The sequence below is a fragment of the Leucoraja erinacea genome, chromosome 2 (assembly GCF_028641065.1).
Source record: "Leucoraja erinacea ecotype New England chromosome 2, Leri_hhj_1, whole genome shotgun sequence".
Lineage (NCBI taxonomy): Eukaryota > Metazoa > Chordata > Chondrichthyes > Rajiformes > Rajidae > Leucoraja > Leucoraja erinaceus.
Window position 1 is genome coordinate 63,194,913 of NC_073378.1, and position 16,458 is coordinate 63,211,370.

Sequence of the window (16,458 nt, forward strand, 5' to 3'; positions counted from 1 at the left end):
GTCATTGGAGGTGTGAATGTCAGTAATTGAGCCTCGTTCTGTAACATATAAATGACTAAGAGACCCTGGCTGTGAATAGGATCCTGACCACTGTCAATTTACCACGTCAAACCATGTGGATTATGCATCAGAGTTCCCCCGGAAGGATCCTCTAAAGCGAAAACTCAACATGACAGCAGGTTAAACTGTCCGGCAATTCATTTGTTTAGGGGTGAGATTCATTTGCAGACAAGGATGTAGAGGTTGTAATTTTGCTAATAAATACTGTCACCAAAGAGCCTTAACTTATTATTAGATTAAAAATGCCAAACAGTAGTATATTTAAAACTTACTTTTCCAAAGCTTTCAATCCCTCTTATAATGCAAATGTACACAACTAACCAAGCGCCAATAAGACACAAAACCATCCACCATTGCAGGCCACCTCCATTCGTGTTAATACCAGGACTGATATTCAAGGTCTCTCTGTACCAGAAGTAATCTACAGAAGTACTCTCTTCACACTCTTTAATAAGCCCTACAAAAAAATACAAAACACAGTGAGTAGAAATTTCCAGAGGAAAGGTTTCAAAAACTTTACTTAATGAATGAACATGCATGTGACCTTAGAGGTCGGAATATTGAACAATAACACAAACTGCTGGAGGAACTCTCTAGCTCAGGCAGCACCTGATGAGCTAACGACATTTTAGCTCAGGACCTTGCTTCAGGCTGATGGAAACGAGGGGAGAAAGCTGATAGAAAGAGGAGGGGAAGGGCAAGAGTAGGCAAGCGATAGATGGAAGCAGAGATTGATTGGCTGATGTGTTGGGTAGGGGTGAGAAGGGTGGAGGGAATAACCAAAGCTGGATGTGAATAATGGAGAAGACAAAGGGATGCAGATGGTAGAATTTGATAAGAAAGGAAGATATGGAGTGAAATGTATAACCAAGGTGGTGGTTCAAATGGAACAAGGGGTTGGAAGAAAAATGTGGGACCCAGAGTAAGGAGGGATAACTGATGGAAGAGGTGAAGGAGGGGAAAGGAACTGGATGATGGGGTGACTTAGTGTTAGATGTGGAACAAAGTCTACTTTAACTTGCACAGTCAATCGAAGTGAAGATGTACCAGCAATTTGAGAATATAGATTTTCTGAATTTCAACGTGTGAATAATCTCAAGAAGTGTAAGTGAAATTTATTGCTCCTCATCTCCTTTTGAAACATACATCCTTTTATTCGGTGGCTGTGCCCTCTGGTCCATAGTATGACTCTATGACTCAATTAACCTCCTACAATTTGGGCAAGTTGCTGTTGGTTGATGAATGGGAATCTAATTTGGTGGGAATTCAGGAGATTCTCCAGCGGAAATTGGACTTTGCAATCAAGATGTGGGAGACACCTTAAGTCACACGGCAGGAATATCCCGGTGAGCCGGGGACAAGCCCTCCAGCAGGCCATGCTCACTCACTGCAGACCGATGACTCGCTCGCTGAGGACGGAGGACCTGCCCTGTCCACTGCTGCCTCCGAACATGGCCCCGAACCACCAGCGTCGACGGGGTGCTGTCAAGAATGAAGGGGGGACCCAGTGGGGGATGAGGGGTGGGGCCGCTGAGTACAATAGGGGGGACCCTGGGGGGGAGGGCACTGAGAATGTAGGGGGGTTTAATTGGATGTACATTTCTTTGAAATGACTTGAGCGCATGAAATGAATGGTAGAATAAAGATTTTGATGGACAGTATTTATTTTTTCCTTTAAAATAATGGATTGCTAATATAGGAGATAGGACATAGAACAACAGCATAGCATTTGGCCCACAAAATCCATGCCAAACCATGATTCCATGATAAACTAGTCTCATCGTCCTGCACAAGATCAATATCCATCCACTTTCTGCATATCCATGTGCCTATCTAAAAGCCTTTTAAACACTACTATTATATTTGCCTCAACCACCATCCCAGGATGGTTGTTTCAGGTACCCACCACCCACTGTGTAAAATGTTTGCCCTGCACAGCTCCTTTAAGCTCACTTCTCTCACTTATGGCCTTTAGTCTTTGAAATTTCCACCCTTGGAAAAAGGTTCTGTCTGTTTACCATATCTATGCCTCTCATAATTTAATCTACTTGAGGTCTCCTCTGCCCTCAACTTTCCAGGGAAAATGATACAACTTTGTCCAACCTCTCCTTGTATCTATCCCACTAATCCAGGCAGCATTCTGGTAAACGTCCGATGCAACCTCTCCGAAGCTTCCATGTCCTTCATGGAATGGGGAGACCAGAACAGCTCGCAATACTCCAAATGTGTTTCACCAATGTGAAAAATGACTGCAATAATTGTGTGGTGATAACTATGGAATTGCTTAAGTTTTAAGGAGAATGCTGGTCAATATCTATGTTAGCATTCCACATCACATATAAAATACCAACGGAGCAATGACTGGAACTTCTGTTAAATATTCACTTCTCATAAAGGGTCAATATACCAAAAGCCTTCCTGACCAACTTTTGGCACCACTTCAAGGGAATGGCGCGCCTGTACTGCTAGATCCCAGGAGTATCTGCAGCAGAACCTCTGTGGCTAAATCCAGAGTAGGAGCCCCAGCAAGAGTGGGAGAAAGCCTGGAGAGACTTAATTTCTGTGGACAACTTCAATATAAGTCAGGCTCTTGCTACCTTCTGTACTCTGTTTCTGTTGTTATCAAGCATAGCGAATTATAGCTGCATTTTGCAAAATCCACAGAAAGTTGTAAACCATAAATGTTCAGTGTAAGCAGCCGTGATCATATTCCCTGTAGTTTTTTGCTAAAATATGCCAATTTCATAAAATACTGCAATAATTTTGTGGTGATAACTGTGGAACAGTTTAAGCTTCAAGGAGTATGCTGGCAATTATGCATATTAACATTGCACATTACAAACAAAATACCAACAGAGCGATGACTGGAACTTCTGTTAAATATTCACTTTTCATAAAGAGTTACACAGGCCCCACGGTTATCAAGTTGAGGAGTTTTAGTTGGGAAGGTGAAGGCAGTTGCAGAACATTTGATTGCATGTGATCCAGGGAGAGCACGGCCCTCAGGCTCCTATCAAATCTTTGCCCTCTCACTAAAACCTATATTGATTCCCCTACTGATGGAAAAAGACCGTCTATTCCCTTCATGATTTTGAACATCTCTAGAAGTTTACCTCTCATTCTCCTGCACTCCACAGAATACAATCCTAGACTGCTCAACCTCTCCCTATTGCTCAGGCCCTCAAGTCCTGGCAGCATCCACATAAATCTTCTCTGCACTCTTTCCAGCTTAACAACATCTCTCCTATAACAGTTTTGGGTTTTTTTGCACTATATAGATTTTTTAAATTATTAAACTTTTATTTTTGTTTTTAAATTATTTTATCTGTTGAGCACTGTGCGTTTGCAAACCAGTCGTGCTGCTGCTGCAAGTAAGAATTTCATTGTTTCGGTACAAATGATACTCTCTTGACTCTTGAATATTTCTGCTGCTTTTACTATGGAGAAAGACATGATGACTGGGAAATGTGTGACCCATTAAAGCTCGAGCAAAAAAGTGCAGGAGCTGTGACGGAGATATATAAATCATCACTGGACAGTGGTAAATTACCAGATGACTGGAGGATGGCTAATGTTGTCTCTCTATTTAAGAAGGTGTGCAAGGAAAAGCCTGGGAACTATAGGCCAGTGAGCCTAACATCTGTGGTAGGTATGTTACTAGAGAGGATTCTGAGGACAAGATATATATACATTTGGATAGACAAAGGCTGATTAGGGATAGTCAACATAGTTAACAGGGCAGCACGGTGGCGCAGCGGTAGCGTTGCTGCCTTACAGCGTTTGCAGCGCCGGAGACCCGGGTTCGAACCTGACTTTGGCTGCTGTCTGGATGGAGTTTGTACTTTCTCCCCGTGACCACGTGGGATTTCTCCGAGATCTTCGGTTTCCTCCCACACTCCAAAAACGTACAGGTTTGTAGGTCAATTGGCTTGGTGTATGTGTAAAATTGTCCCTAGTGTGTGTAGGATATTGTTAAAGTGCGGGAATCGCTGGTCGGGCGTGGACCCGGTGGGCCGACGGGCCTGTTTCCGCACTATATCTTTAAACTAAACTAAAATAACTAAACATGGAAGATTGTGTCTTATGAATCTGTGTTTTCTGAAGAAGTAACCAAGGGGGTTTATGAAGGCAAGACTGTAGATGTTGTCTACATGGTATTCAGCAAGGCCTTTAAGGTACCACATTATAGGTACAGGAGAGGTTGACAAGGTTATCAGAATTATTCAAGGGGAGTACATTAGGCCATTTTTAACTTTTTTCAGCTTTTCTTTCCAGTTAGCAGTGAGAGTTTCATGACTTAGTGAAAGTAATGATTTATATAACTACAAGGTTCCATTTTTGGAAGTGGAGGGTTGATATTATTTGAGATGGAGAACTTGCAGTGGAAAATATCAATCATAGATACGATAGCCAGGTCAGACTACCCTTGAGGTACGCTCGAGATTCCCAATGATTCTGAATACGCACCCAAGGAATAAGTAGCAAACCTCCAATACTTGCTGTTGTTGATAGGATTCACATTTTCCCATAACCATTGTGTCAATTGATATTGCAATTGAGAGGGGAGTTCCTGTGTAACTGTTATTCTGGAAGATAACAAAGGCACAGGGGTGAAGAGGCAATTTTGATCATGTGGTTACATGTGCCCAGATGCCACAAATCTTTCCTATAACCATTCTTCATTAAACAAATAAATCAAGGCAGTCGAGAGCAAACATGAAATGCAGTGAATGCTGAAAATTGGAAATTATAAGCAGGTCAGGTTATATCTGGTGATGAAGAAATATAATTAGCAATATATGTCAATAACATTCAATCAGAAGGCAAGTAAACTCTTCTTTATATGTAACCTGTTTGATTGTTGTTTAAAGGACAATATTTCCAGGGTAGTGGTTCCTCAAATGAATTAAAAAAGTACCAGAGTGTCCACGCAAGGAGTGTGTTATAGTACAGACCTTCCAAGAAGGATGTGAGCATGGCAGCAATGCCTGTGACAAAAACAAAGAGGATTTTAATCAGAATTTCAAGACTTTATTGAATGATTTTTGCCATAACATAATTGAGTTACAAAATACTTTAACCTGGAATTGACAATCAAATCTACAAATATAAGCGATAGTAATTGCTCTTTATTAGCCCAGATATGAAACATTGGTTATCTATAACGTCAATGCTACAATCGTCTGATAACGATTGTAGCATTGAATATCTATTTATCTATCTCATTATTATTGTAATCGGGCCAGACACACAATTATGCACCAGTGATATGTATTCTTTGAATTGGGTTCGCAGGGTACCAGAGTTGAAACTGAAATCTATTCATTCAGAAAAATAATTTACCAACTTTGCTCTGAAGCTGGTATCATTGGAATCTGGTTATAAACGCAAATATTAGTGAAAGTAGTACATTTTAGAAGAATTGCATGAGGTTATATTGATGTTTATAGTCCACTGGAGTTGGGGGAAGGAGAGGTAGATTGTATGGGTGCTATGGCACCTCTTTTTGAGGTAGTCCAGCATATGATAGACAGAGGTCAGGAGCATGTATGATTGTTGTGGTGAGTGTCATTTTGAACAGCAGAACAGATTGTGAATGCTATCAATTGAAAGAGATCTACCTAGGTTTATCTGCATCATTGTCACAGGAAATAAACCACTTTCTGCCAACCTCATGCCTTTCAATGTTCATTTTAATGCTTTAAAATTACAGGCAAGAAATAATTGAAATCAGACAGCTGCTGCAAGCAAAGAATGTGCTGAAACCCAGCAACTTGGAGCAGGAGGAGAAAGTGGAATGCTGTAAATGACCAGCTCCTTTTTGTTCCTAGACCATCGTTTTCCCAAGGAGCTGCAGTGTATCAGTAACAACTCAGCAGGTCAGGCAGCATCTCTAGAGAAAAAAGATAGGTGATGTTTCAGATCAGGACTTTTCTTCAGAGTCTGAGGAAGAGTCCTGATCTGAAACGTCACCTAACTTTTCTCTCCACAGGTACTGCATGACCCACTGAGTCATTCCATCACTTCTGTCTAGCCAGGGAAACCATGTTAGACATCTTTACATGGTGATTGCCTTTATTTCTTATGATTAAAATGTGAATCAATTTTAGCCTTTAATTTTAGTTTGCATGTTTGGCACCTTGTTAATAGTGCTATAATAATGAATTCTCCTCTTAATTGAAAGGCTTTGTGAATATCAGCAGTAAACTTCAAAGGTCAGTTTCCCTTAAAACACGACCTCTCATAAACCTTAGGATCGTAGGGTCCGCGAATTACAAATACATTTTATTCTAGGACAGTAATGATGCCCATTTGCTAAATCGAAACACAAGATATTTCTTTAATCTCCAAAGTAACAACTTACCCACGCCTCCCAGATAGGGGGAAATGGACATCCAGACACCAATACTACTCCTCTGGAGCCGCTGACCAATTGCTAACTCAAGGTGAAGCAATGGAATTCCCTCAAGGATTATCGCAATAATATAAGGAATTAAAAAGGTTCCTGTGATCATAAATTAAAACAACAAAGAAAGAGCTTCAGTGAAACTTGCTGTACAGCGCCTTTCTTTCACCTCTGCAATTCATCATAATGTTTCTCTATGTCTTGAAATTGAATTCCTGATGGATAGCATTGAAAATGATATAAAGCAGTGAGATTAATGGGAGTGTACTTAAAACTATGGATTCTGGTCCAATATATTGATGTGAGTTGCACTGTTACCAAGCAGAAAAGAGATTGCATAAAATGTTAAACCAGGATGGGTTATGAGACGAGGTATGCTTCTAAATCACTTTATCTGGAGGATTTCCTAAGTATTGAAAAAACTTGGAGTTTGGTGTGTGATGTAGTGAAGGGATGGGGTGAGCATGAAATTTAATTCTTAGGCAAAGAACAGACTGGAACATCACAGCCTTGAGATATCTCTACCTTTAAAAAAAAGCATACCATTCTCCATTCTTGCCTCTCTTTCTGGTGTATATCTTGGGAGACAGACTTCATAATTAAATGCTGACATGCATAAATCCTAGACCTGAAACATTAACTTTTTTTCTCTTCGAAGAGATGCAGCCTGACCCGATGTGTATTTCACAATTTTCAGCTTTTGTTTTATGCACCAGAGGTGAGACTATCAGCGTTTGCATTGTTTCTCTTGGAGACTGGTGTAGCGGCAGATTTTTACATCGTTCAAGAGATTACTCCCTCTAGCTGCTAAATGGACTGCATGGTTAAGGGGAATGTCTTTGTATGCATGCAAGCTCTCCATCGGGGATCTTCAGAGCTTCTTCACAGATAAATCTTTAAAACACAGTCCTTTGATTAATAGATTTTTTATTGTTGATGAAAAGCAATAAGGTACATCCAAACTTCTTCTGACTCGTACACTATAATCTTCATTGAACTCCAGCTTATCGCATTAAACAATAGAAAACTCCTCGTGTCTCCGTTACACTTCGCATGGTCAAAGGATGAACCTTCCCCATGCTGGTCCAAAACTAAACTGAAAACTATGTTTCTATGGAAGAAACTTAGCTAGAAACACGCCCTAAAATACGTCATAAATCCCACCCACAATATCAAGGGCAGTCTAAAATTTAAAGACACATGCCATAGTTAATGACACACAAAATAAGCCAAATGGCCACTACAATTGGTAACAAGCTCAGTTGCTGTCCTTGTACAATTATTTCTTGATTAGTACAGGTGTCTGGTTTAAAATGAAGGTAGACGCAAAATGCTGGAATAACTCAGCGGGCGAGGCTTATGGGGAGAAGGCAGGAGAATGGGGGTAGGAGGCAGCGATAGGTCAGCCATGATTGGATGGCGGAGCAAACTTGATGGGCTGCATGGCTTTATGACCTTATGAGGCACTATTGCCCGTTTTACTGAATCAATTAATTTATGTGAACTCATTCATTTTAAGTAGTATTGTTGCATTAAAACCACTGGAAATGTTTAGCAATGCCCAATATGATGCATTGATTTTTATTTTTAAACCAGCCAATACTCCTGCTGAAACCCTCTTTAGACCTGAGAAACAAATTTTACAAATATGAGAATTTCTTCAAATTTTAAATTTGTCATTTTCTGCCAAGTCCGTATCTCACAAAATGAATAAAAAAGGTTCTTAGAACTTAGGAGGATAGTCTGGCCAAACCTTTTCAGTAAAAACATTTAGGATTAATTATTGTGTACACCCAGTGAGGAAATATCACCCATCCTGTATATTCATACATACCCATACTGTAGCCTCGCCCGCTGAGTTACTCCAGCATTTTGCGTCTAGCTTCATTTTAAACCAGCATCTGCAGTTCTTTCTTACATTGTACATTCAAACCCTGTTTGCTCAGCTGCTTCACATATTGGGACATACATCAATGTTGCTATATGACCTATCATTCTATCTCTAGTTATTATGCAAATCCTGCAACTTTTTGAAAAGTTAGCAATTATGTATCAACTGATCTCTCAGTACACAACACCACAAATCCGCAGTATCAGTTTCTGACCAAATTGGAAATGAAGTGAGGAAATTGAATATCATTGAATCATGTTTTAATACAATAATAGTAGGTGTTCCTTTAGACAGAACCAAGTGGGATTATGAATAGTTTTTGATCAATTCACAGTTCCAAAATCAACAAATTAATAAAATCCCTTATACTTATGAATCACTGGCAAGTGATGTTGACTGAAAAGGAATGACAACTTTTAGGTAGCACTGTGGTGTAGCAATAGATTTGCTCCCTTATGCGCCAGAGACCCAGGTTCGATCCTGACTACGGGTACAGTCTGTATGGAATTTATACGTTCTTGCCATGACCTGCGTGGGTTTTCTCCTGGAGCTCTGATTTCCTTCCTCACTCCAAAGATGTACAGGTTTGTAGGCTAATTAGTTTGGTGAAATTGTAAATTGTCTCTAGTGTGTGTGGGATAGTGTTAGTGTGCGGGAATCGTTGGTCAGCACGGACACGGCGAACTGAAGGCCTTGTTTCCGCGCTGTATCTCGAAACTAAACTAACCAAAACTTTTGATGAGCTAGTTCCATGCAGGCATTAAATTACTAATTTCAAATAATTCCATATTTCTGCTAAAACAATGGAGATGTGTATATCGTTTCATATAATTAAAGCCCATTGTTGGTACTGTTGCTCAGTGATTTTCAAACAGGAGGAAATTGCAGTCTGCAGAGAACTTCATGAAGGTAAAGCACAGGCATATGTACAAGTTATATCTGTGAAGTGTACTTACCACCTCCGTAGGTCTGGCACAGGTATGGGAATCTCCACACATTTCCCAGACCCACTGCAAATCCAGTGCAGCTCAGCACATATTGCAATTTATTGTCCCACTTTGCCCTCTCCTCCTTCTGACTTTCATTGTCATCACCTTCAACACAATTACTCACTTTATCTTCTGCCATGACATTTAGCTATGATTTTAGATAGAGGGAAATGTTTCGTTTCTGAGCTTTCCTGACACTTCCTGAGCTTTCAATTAATGTGTTATACATTTTCTCAGCTTAAAGTAATGGATAACCTGGTCCCATGGGAAACCACAAGTCGAAGTCCACTAGAGGGAAACTGGACTGTGCCAGGGATTGGAGGACAATTGCAATTTGATTTGATATCCAGTGCACGTAAGTGGAATATGATGTAAAAATATAGTCTGTTAGAATAGGTGTGTCTTACTCTTTCAATTCGTTTGGCAATTGACAACAAGATGACAGGAATTTAAACCAACAGAAAGTGAAATCTAAATATCGTGGACAATATTTAATGAACATGGAAAGTTACTCAGCTTGCATGATTCCTTCAAAAATAAACACTTAAAAAGTCACTGTGTCTTTTAAAAAAAACATCAAACAATTCATTTATGTTTTTACAGTGGATTTTTATCACATTTTCCAACTTTTTCTTTGATATCCTGATAGGTCAGCCTACCCCAGCATTCCAACTGGTCATTTGATGAAACAGGATGAGCGTGGGATTAAGCAGATGAAGATAGATTTCTGTACTCAAGGTTCGTCAGCTTTTAAAATTATGTACCCCAAAGGACTGTAAATACTAAGAGTTCATTCAAGATTGAAATTGGTAGATCGCTTGACATGAAAGAGAATGCAGTTCAGAGACAAGATAATATCTTGCTCTTAAGTTGAATTGAGTTTATTTGCATATGCACGTGCACGCAAAACACAAATCTATGATATATAAATTACGTAAGAGTGAAAAGAAAGACTGCAGATAACAAGATGGTGCAAAAATATGCAATCAGAAAACAAATCTATGGTAGTACAAGAGGTGATAGTGTACATCTCTAAGGTTGCCCCTCAGCCTTCTGTGCTCCAAGGAATGAAGTCCAGGTGTGCCCAACCTCCCCGTATAGCTGAGGCCCTAGAGATCTGACAACATCCTCATAAATCATCTCTGCACACTTTCCAGTTTAATGGCATCTTTGCTATAGCAAGCTGACTAAAACTGAAGTTACTATTCCTTGTGCAGCCTCATAAACTGTAACAGAACATTCCAACTTCGATACACAATTTTCTGACTGATGAAGGGCAGAGTGCCAAAGCTACCCCATTGCCTTATCTACCTGCCATTTCCAGGGAGCTATGTAGATGTACTCTACGATTCCTCTGCTCTACAGCACTTTCCAGGGCCCCTACTGTTCACCATTAAGGTCCTGCCCTGATTTGAATTTTCAAAATGTATCACCGCACATTTATGTAAGTTATGTAAGTTAAACTCTGCTAGCAATTCTTCAAGAAAATCAGTTAGCATTTATTTTGAGGGGACGAGAATATAAAAGCAAAGATGTAATGCTGAGGCTTTTTCAGGCACTGCTAAGAATATTGTGAGCACTTTTGGGTCCCATATCTGAGGAAGGATGTGCTGATTTTGGAGAGGATCTAGAAGAGGTTAAGGAGAATAATCTTGGGGATGATTAAGCTAATCCATATGGAGTGTTTGAAGGGTCTGGACTTGTACTCGCTGTAGTTTAGAAGGAAGAAGGGGTGTCTCATTGAAAGGCATTATTTGCCTTGTGCCAGGAAGCGAATCATTTATCCATGCTAGTACCTTGCCTCTAATACCAGGGGCTCCTATATTGTTTAGCAGCCTCACCAGGTAAACATCCACGACTCTCCTTTGTCTAGCCTGCTTGTTAACTCCTCAGAAAACACCAACAGATTTGTCAGGCAAGATAAAACCCTTTACAAAACCATGCTGACATTGGCCTATTTTATCATGTGCTTCCGATACCTCATTCTTAATAATGGACTCTAAAAATGTACCCACCACAGGTCAGACTAACTGGCCTATAATTCCCTTTCTTTTGCCTTGCGACCTTCTTGAACAGTGGAGTAACATTTGCAATTTTCCAGTGCTCTGGAACCATTCGTGATTCTAGTGATTCTTGAATGATCACTACTAATGCCTCCATAATTTCTAAAGCTACCTCTTTCAGAAACCTGGGGTGTAGCCAAATAGGTCTAAGTGACATTTCCACCTTGAGATTTTTTGGCTTCCCAAGCACCCTTTTCTCTGTGAAAGCAACTGCACTCACTTCTGCCCCCCGACTCTCTTGAATTTCTGACACATTGCTGATGTCTTCCACTGTGACTTCAGTATTCAGTTCATCTGTCATTATTCAGTTCATCTCTCATTTCTTTATTCCCCATTACTACTTCTCCAGCGACCAAGTCAAGTCAAGTCAAGTCAAGTCAAGTCAAGTCAAGTTTATTTGTCACATACACATACGAGATGTGCAGTGAAATGAAAGTGGCAATGCTCACGGACTTTTGTGCAAAAGACAAACAACAAAACAACCAAACAAACTATAAACACAATCATAACACACATATTCTTTTACATAATAAATAATGGAAGGAAAAACGTTCAGTAGAGTTAGTCCCTGGTGAGATAGGCGTTTACAGTCCGAATTGCCTCTGGGAAGAAACTCCTTCTCAACCTCTCCGTTCTCACCGCATGGCAACGGAGGCGTTTGCCTGACCGTAGCAGCTGGAACAGTCCGTTGCAGGGGTGGAAGGGGTCTCCCATGATTTTATTTGCTCTGGAGTTGCACCTCCTGTTGTATAGTTCCTGCAGGGGGGCGAGTGAAGTTCCCATAGTGCGTTCGGCCGAACGCACTACTCTCTGCAGAGCCTTCTTGTCCTTGGCAGAGCAATTCCCAAACCAGATGGTAATGTTCCCGGACAAGATGCTTTCCACCGCCGCTGCGTAGAAGCACTGGAGGATCCTCGGAGACACTCTGAATTTCCTCAATTGCCTGAGGTGGTAAAGGCGCTGCCTTGCCTTACTCACGAGTGCTGAGGCGTTGCCACTGCCACCAAGCCACCGCAATGCCTCTCTTTTACCCTTTATATATCTGTAAAACTTTTATATTAGTGGCTAGCTTTCCTTCATATTTCATCTATTTACCCCTTATTGCTTTTTCAGTTGCCTACTGTTGGTTTTTCACAGCTTCCCAATCCTCCAACTTCCCACTTATCTTTGCAATGTTATATGATTTCTCATTCGCTGTTATGCTGTCTCTGACTTTGTTTGTCAGCCACAGTGGACCCATGCTCCCCAGGGTATGTTTCTTCCTCTGTACTCTGAAAAGATCCTGCATCTTCCGAGTTCTATACATGATTATAATCAAGCCGCCCACAGTGTACAGATGTAGGATAAAGGGAATAACGTTTAATACAAGATAAAATCCACTAAAGTCTGATGAATGATATTTCAAAGGTCTCCAATGAGGTAGATGGGAGGTCAGGATCACTCTCTACTTGGTGATAGGATGGCTCAGTTGTTTGATAACAGCTGGGAAGAATCCTTCTCTGAACCTGGAGGGATGTGTTTTCACACTTCTGTACCTCTTGTCTGATTGGGAGAGGGGAGAAGAGGGAGTGACGGGTGAGCCTCATCCATGATTATGCTGGTGACCTTGCCGAGGCAATGTGAAGTGTAGATGGAGTCAATGGAAGGCAGGCTGGTTTGCGTGATAGTCTGGGCTGCGCCCACAATTCTCTGCAATTTCTTGCAGCCTTGGATGGAGCTGTTCTCAAACTATGCTGTGATATATCCCAATAAAATACTTTCTGTGGCGCATCTGTAGAAGTTGGTGAGAGTTGTTCAGTTCAGTTCAATTTAATTTATGGTCACGTGTAGCGAGGTACAGTGAAAAGGTTTAGTTGCATGCTAACCAGTCAGCAGAAAGACAATACATGATTACAATCGAGCCATTTACAGTGTACAGATACATGATAAGGGAATAATGTGCAGTGCAAGGTAAAGTCTGCAAAGTCCGATCAAGGATAGGCCGAGGGTCACCAAAGTGGTAGATAGTAATTCAGCACTGCTCTCTGGTTGTGGTTTTGACACTCCTGCACCTTTTGCCTGATGGGAGAGAGGAAAAGAGGAAATGACCAGGGTGTGAATCATCCTTGATTATGCTGCTGGCCTTGCCGAGGCAGCTTGAGGTATAAATGGAGCTAATAGAAGGGAGGTTTGTTTGTGTGATGGTCTGGGCTGCGTCCACAATGTGCTGTCATTTCTTGTGGTCTTGGATGGAGCTGTTCCCAAACCAAGCTGTGATGCATCCTGGTAAAATGCTCTCTACGGTGCATCTGTAAAGGTTGGTGATAGTTGTATGGAACATGACAAACTTCCTAAGCCTTCTAAGGAAGTTGAGGCCTTGGTATGCTTTCTTGGTTGTTGCTTCAATGAGGGTGGTCCAGGAGAAGTTGTTGGTGATATTGACTCCTAGGAATTTGAATTTTTCAAATATCTCTACTTCTGCACCGCCAATGCAAACTGGGGTATGTGTACCGCTTTGCTTCCTGAAGTCGATCACTATCTCCTTTGTCTTGCTGACATTTAGAGAAAGGATGTTGTCTCAGCACCAGGACATGAGGTTCTCAATCCCCTTCCTGTACTCTGCCTCATCATTTGATATCCGGCCCACAATGGTGGTGTCGTCTGCAAATTTGTAAATTGAGTTGGATTTGTCATCCAACCATGAATTTATGCTTCTACAGTCACCTTTACCCAACAGTAATACCGATGCATCCAATTCCAGCTTCTCCCTCTCAAACTGCAGGTTGAATTCCATCATACTATAATCACTGCCTGCTAGGGGATCCTTCACCTTATGCTCCCTAATCAAGTCTGGTCCATTGCACTACACCAAATCCAGAATAGCCTTTTCTCTAGTAGGCTCGTCAACAAGTTGCTATAAGAAACCGTTTCATTGCTTTTCTAGAAAATCCTCCTCTTGCAACCGAGTGCTAAGGTTTTAATCTATTAGTATATTGGAAATCCCCCACGACCCTGTAACATTGTTTTTCTTATGTGCCCTTTCTATTTCCTGCTGTAATGTGTGGACTGCATCCTGACTACGATTCAAAGGTCCCTGTATAACTCTAATCCGGGTCTTTTTCCGTTGCAGTTTCTTAACTCTACCCACATGGATTCTGATCCTACATTATGTCATCCATTGCTAAGGATTGGCTTAACCAGCACAGCCACCCCACCTCCTCTGCCCACCTGCTTGTCTGTTCCATAGTATGTGTAACCTTGGATGTTCAGCTCCCGGGATTTGAACAAATTAATTCAACTTTATTTGGTTTGGTTTTATTATTATTATGTTTTATTATTATTGTCACATGAACCAAGGTACAGAGAAAAACATTTGTTTCTGTACCATCCAGTGAAACAAATCTATACATGTGCAACCATACATAAGTGCAACAGGTAGTGCAAAGAGAAAGATACCAGTGTAGAGAATAGTTTCATAGCATTATGACCCCCTATCAGTCTGAAGAAGGGTTGCAGCCCGAAACATTGCCTATCTCCTTCGCTCTATAGATGCTGCTGCACCCGCTGAGTTTCTCCAGCATTTTTGTGCACCTTTAATAGCATTATGACGTTGAAATTACAGAGAAAGTGCAGATTAAAAAAACTGCAAGGGTTACATTGAGGTCAGTTGGAAGATCGGGACTACACACTTAGCTCATGAGAGGAGTTTTCAGCAGTCACAAAACAATAGAGTAGAAACAATTGATAACTTGGTGGTACATCTGCCTGATGGGAGAGGGGAGAAGAAAGAGTGACCAAGTTGCCCTCTATTTTGTAGGCTGCTTTCCCAAGGTAGCATGGAGTGAGAAAGGCTGATACGTGTGATGGACTGGGTTTCATCGCCAACGCTGCAATTGTCTGTGGTCTTGGGCAAAGCTGATGCCAAACTAATCAGTGATGCATCTCAACAGGATGCTTTCTACATTGCATCTGTGGAAGGTGGTGAGATTCAGAATAAATAGACGCACCTTTAGAAAGGAGATGAGGAGGAATTTCTTTCATTAGTGGGTAGTGAATCTGTGGAATTCATTGCAACAGAAAGCTGAGGAGGCCAAATCATTGGGTATTTTTAAAGTAGAGATTGACAGATTCGTGATTAGTAAGGGTATCAAAGGTTATGGAGAGAAGGTAGGAAAATGGGGTTGAGAGGGAAAGATAAATCAGCCATAGTTGAGGGGTAGGGTAGAATTGATGGGCCAAATGGCCTAATTCTGCTCTAATGACATGAACTTACACTGAACTTCCTTAATCTTCTGTGGAAGTAAAGGTGTAGCATGCTTTCTAGATTCTAGGTTATGTTCTAAGAAAACAGAAGTGCCTAATAATAAAAGATCACTGAAATGTGTGAAGAGCACAGTATTTTCAGAATTAAATTGATCTTCAATTGATGCAGATTATGGTATGTGATTAATATTAAGATAAGACACCATATTCATACTTAACATTGTCTAAATAAATTTATGGCAAATGATGATGGTAGCTGACATAAAATGACAAAATTATCAGGTGAAAGATAGTTGGCTTGAAACATTTAACTCTGCTTCTCTCCCCACAGCCTAATGAGCATTACAGGTTGAGTTGCGATGTTCCGGCAACTGATGGTCCAGTCACCCCTGTAATCCGGAGGAAGGGGCTGCAACGTGAAGAAAGTGCTGTTGCCAGGGGCTAAAATGTGATCAGCAACAACAACTGTGTCCCAGAGCGTCACTCACCAGAGTGAATGAAGAAGGTGCTCGCTAGTGCACCTTGCGAGGGGCGTCGGAAGCAGTGCTCCAAGTGAGCCGGTGATGGGTCGGCAGGTCATTTCATTCACATTCAGTTTACATTTTTATGTTTCTTTTATTTAAATTTCTGGCACTGCATCGTGCTTTAGAGACACGGGAGGGATTGTCATTGGTGGGCCAGGTTGTGCATTGCCGTTTCATTATCACGTGACCTCTATTGGTCCAGAAAGAAGGATAATTCAGAAAGGCTCTGGAACCGAGACTACCTGTACAAACCTGTACAGATTTTCTGTTTCTTTTCAATTTC

General features: G+C 41.1%; 1 protein-coding gene across 1 annotated transcript in view; it reads right to left on the minus strand.

Annotated features, from left to right (window-relative positions):
* Positions 1 to 11,727, minus strand: part of LOC129710791 (sodium-dependent neutral amino acid transporter B(0)AT3-like) — a 38,945-nt gene extending 27,218 nt beyond the window's left edge. The window contains exons 1-4 of the mRNA XM_055658042.1: positions 9,314 to 11,727; positions 6,425 to 6,565; positions 4,911 to 5,048; positions 333 to 517 (exon numbers count right to left, since the gene is read on the minus strand). Of these exons, the coding sequence (XP_055514017.1) occupies positions 333 to 517; positions 4,911 to 5,048; positions 6,425 to 6,565; positions 9,314 to 9,485 (636 nt within the window). The 5' untranslated portion in view covers positions 9,486 to 11,727. The remainder of the gene's footprint in view (positions 1 to 332; positions 518 to 4,910; positions 5,049 to 6,424; positions 6,566 to 9,313) is intronic.
* Between the last annotated feature and the right edge of the window lie 4,731 nt (positions 11,728 to 16,458).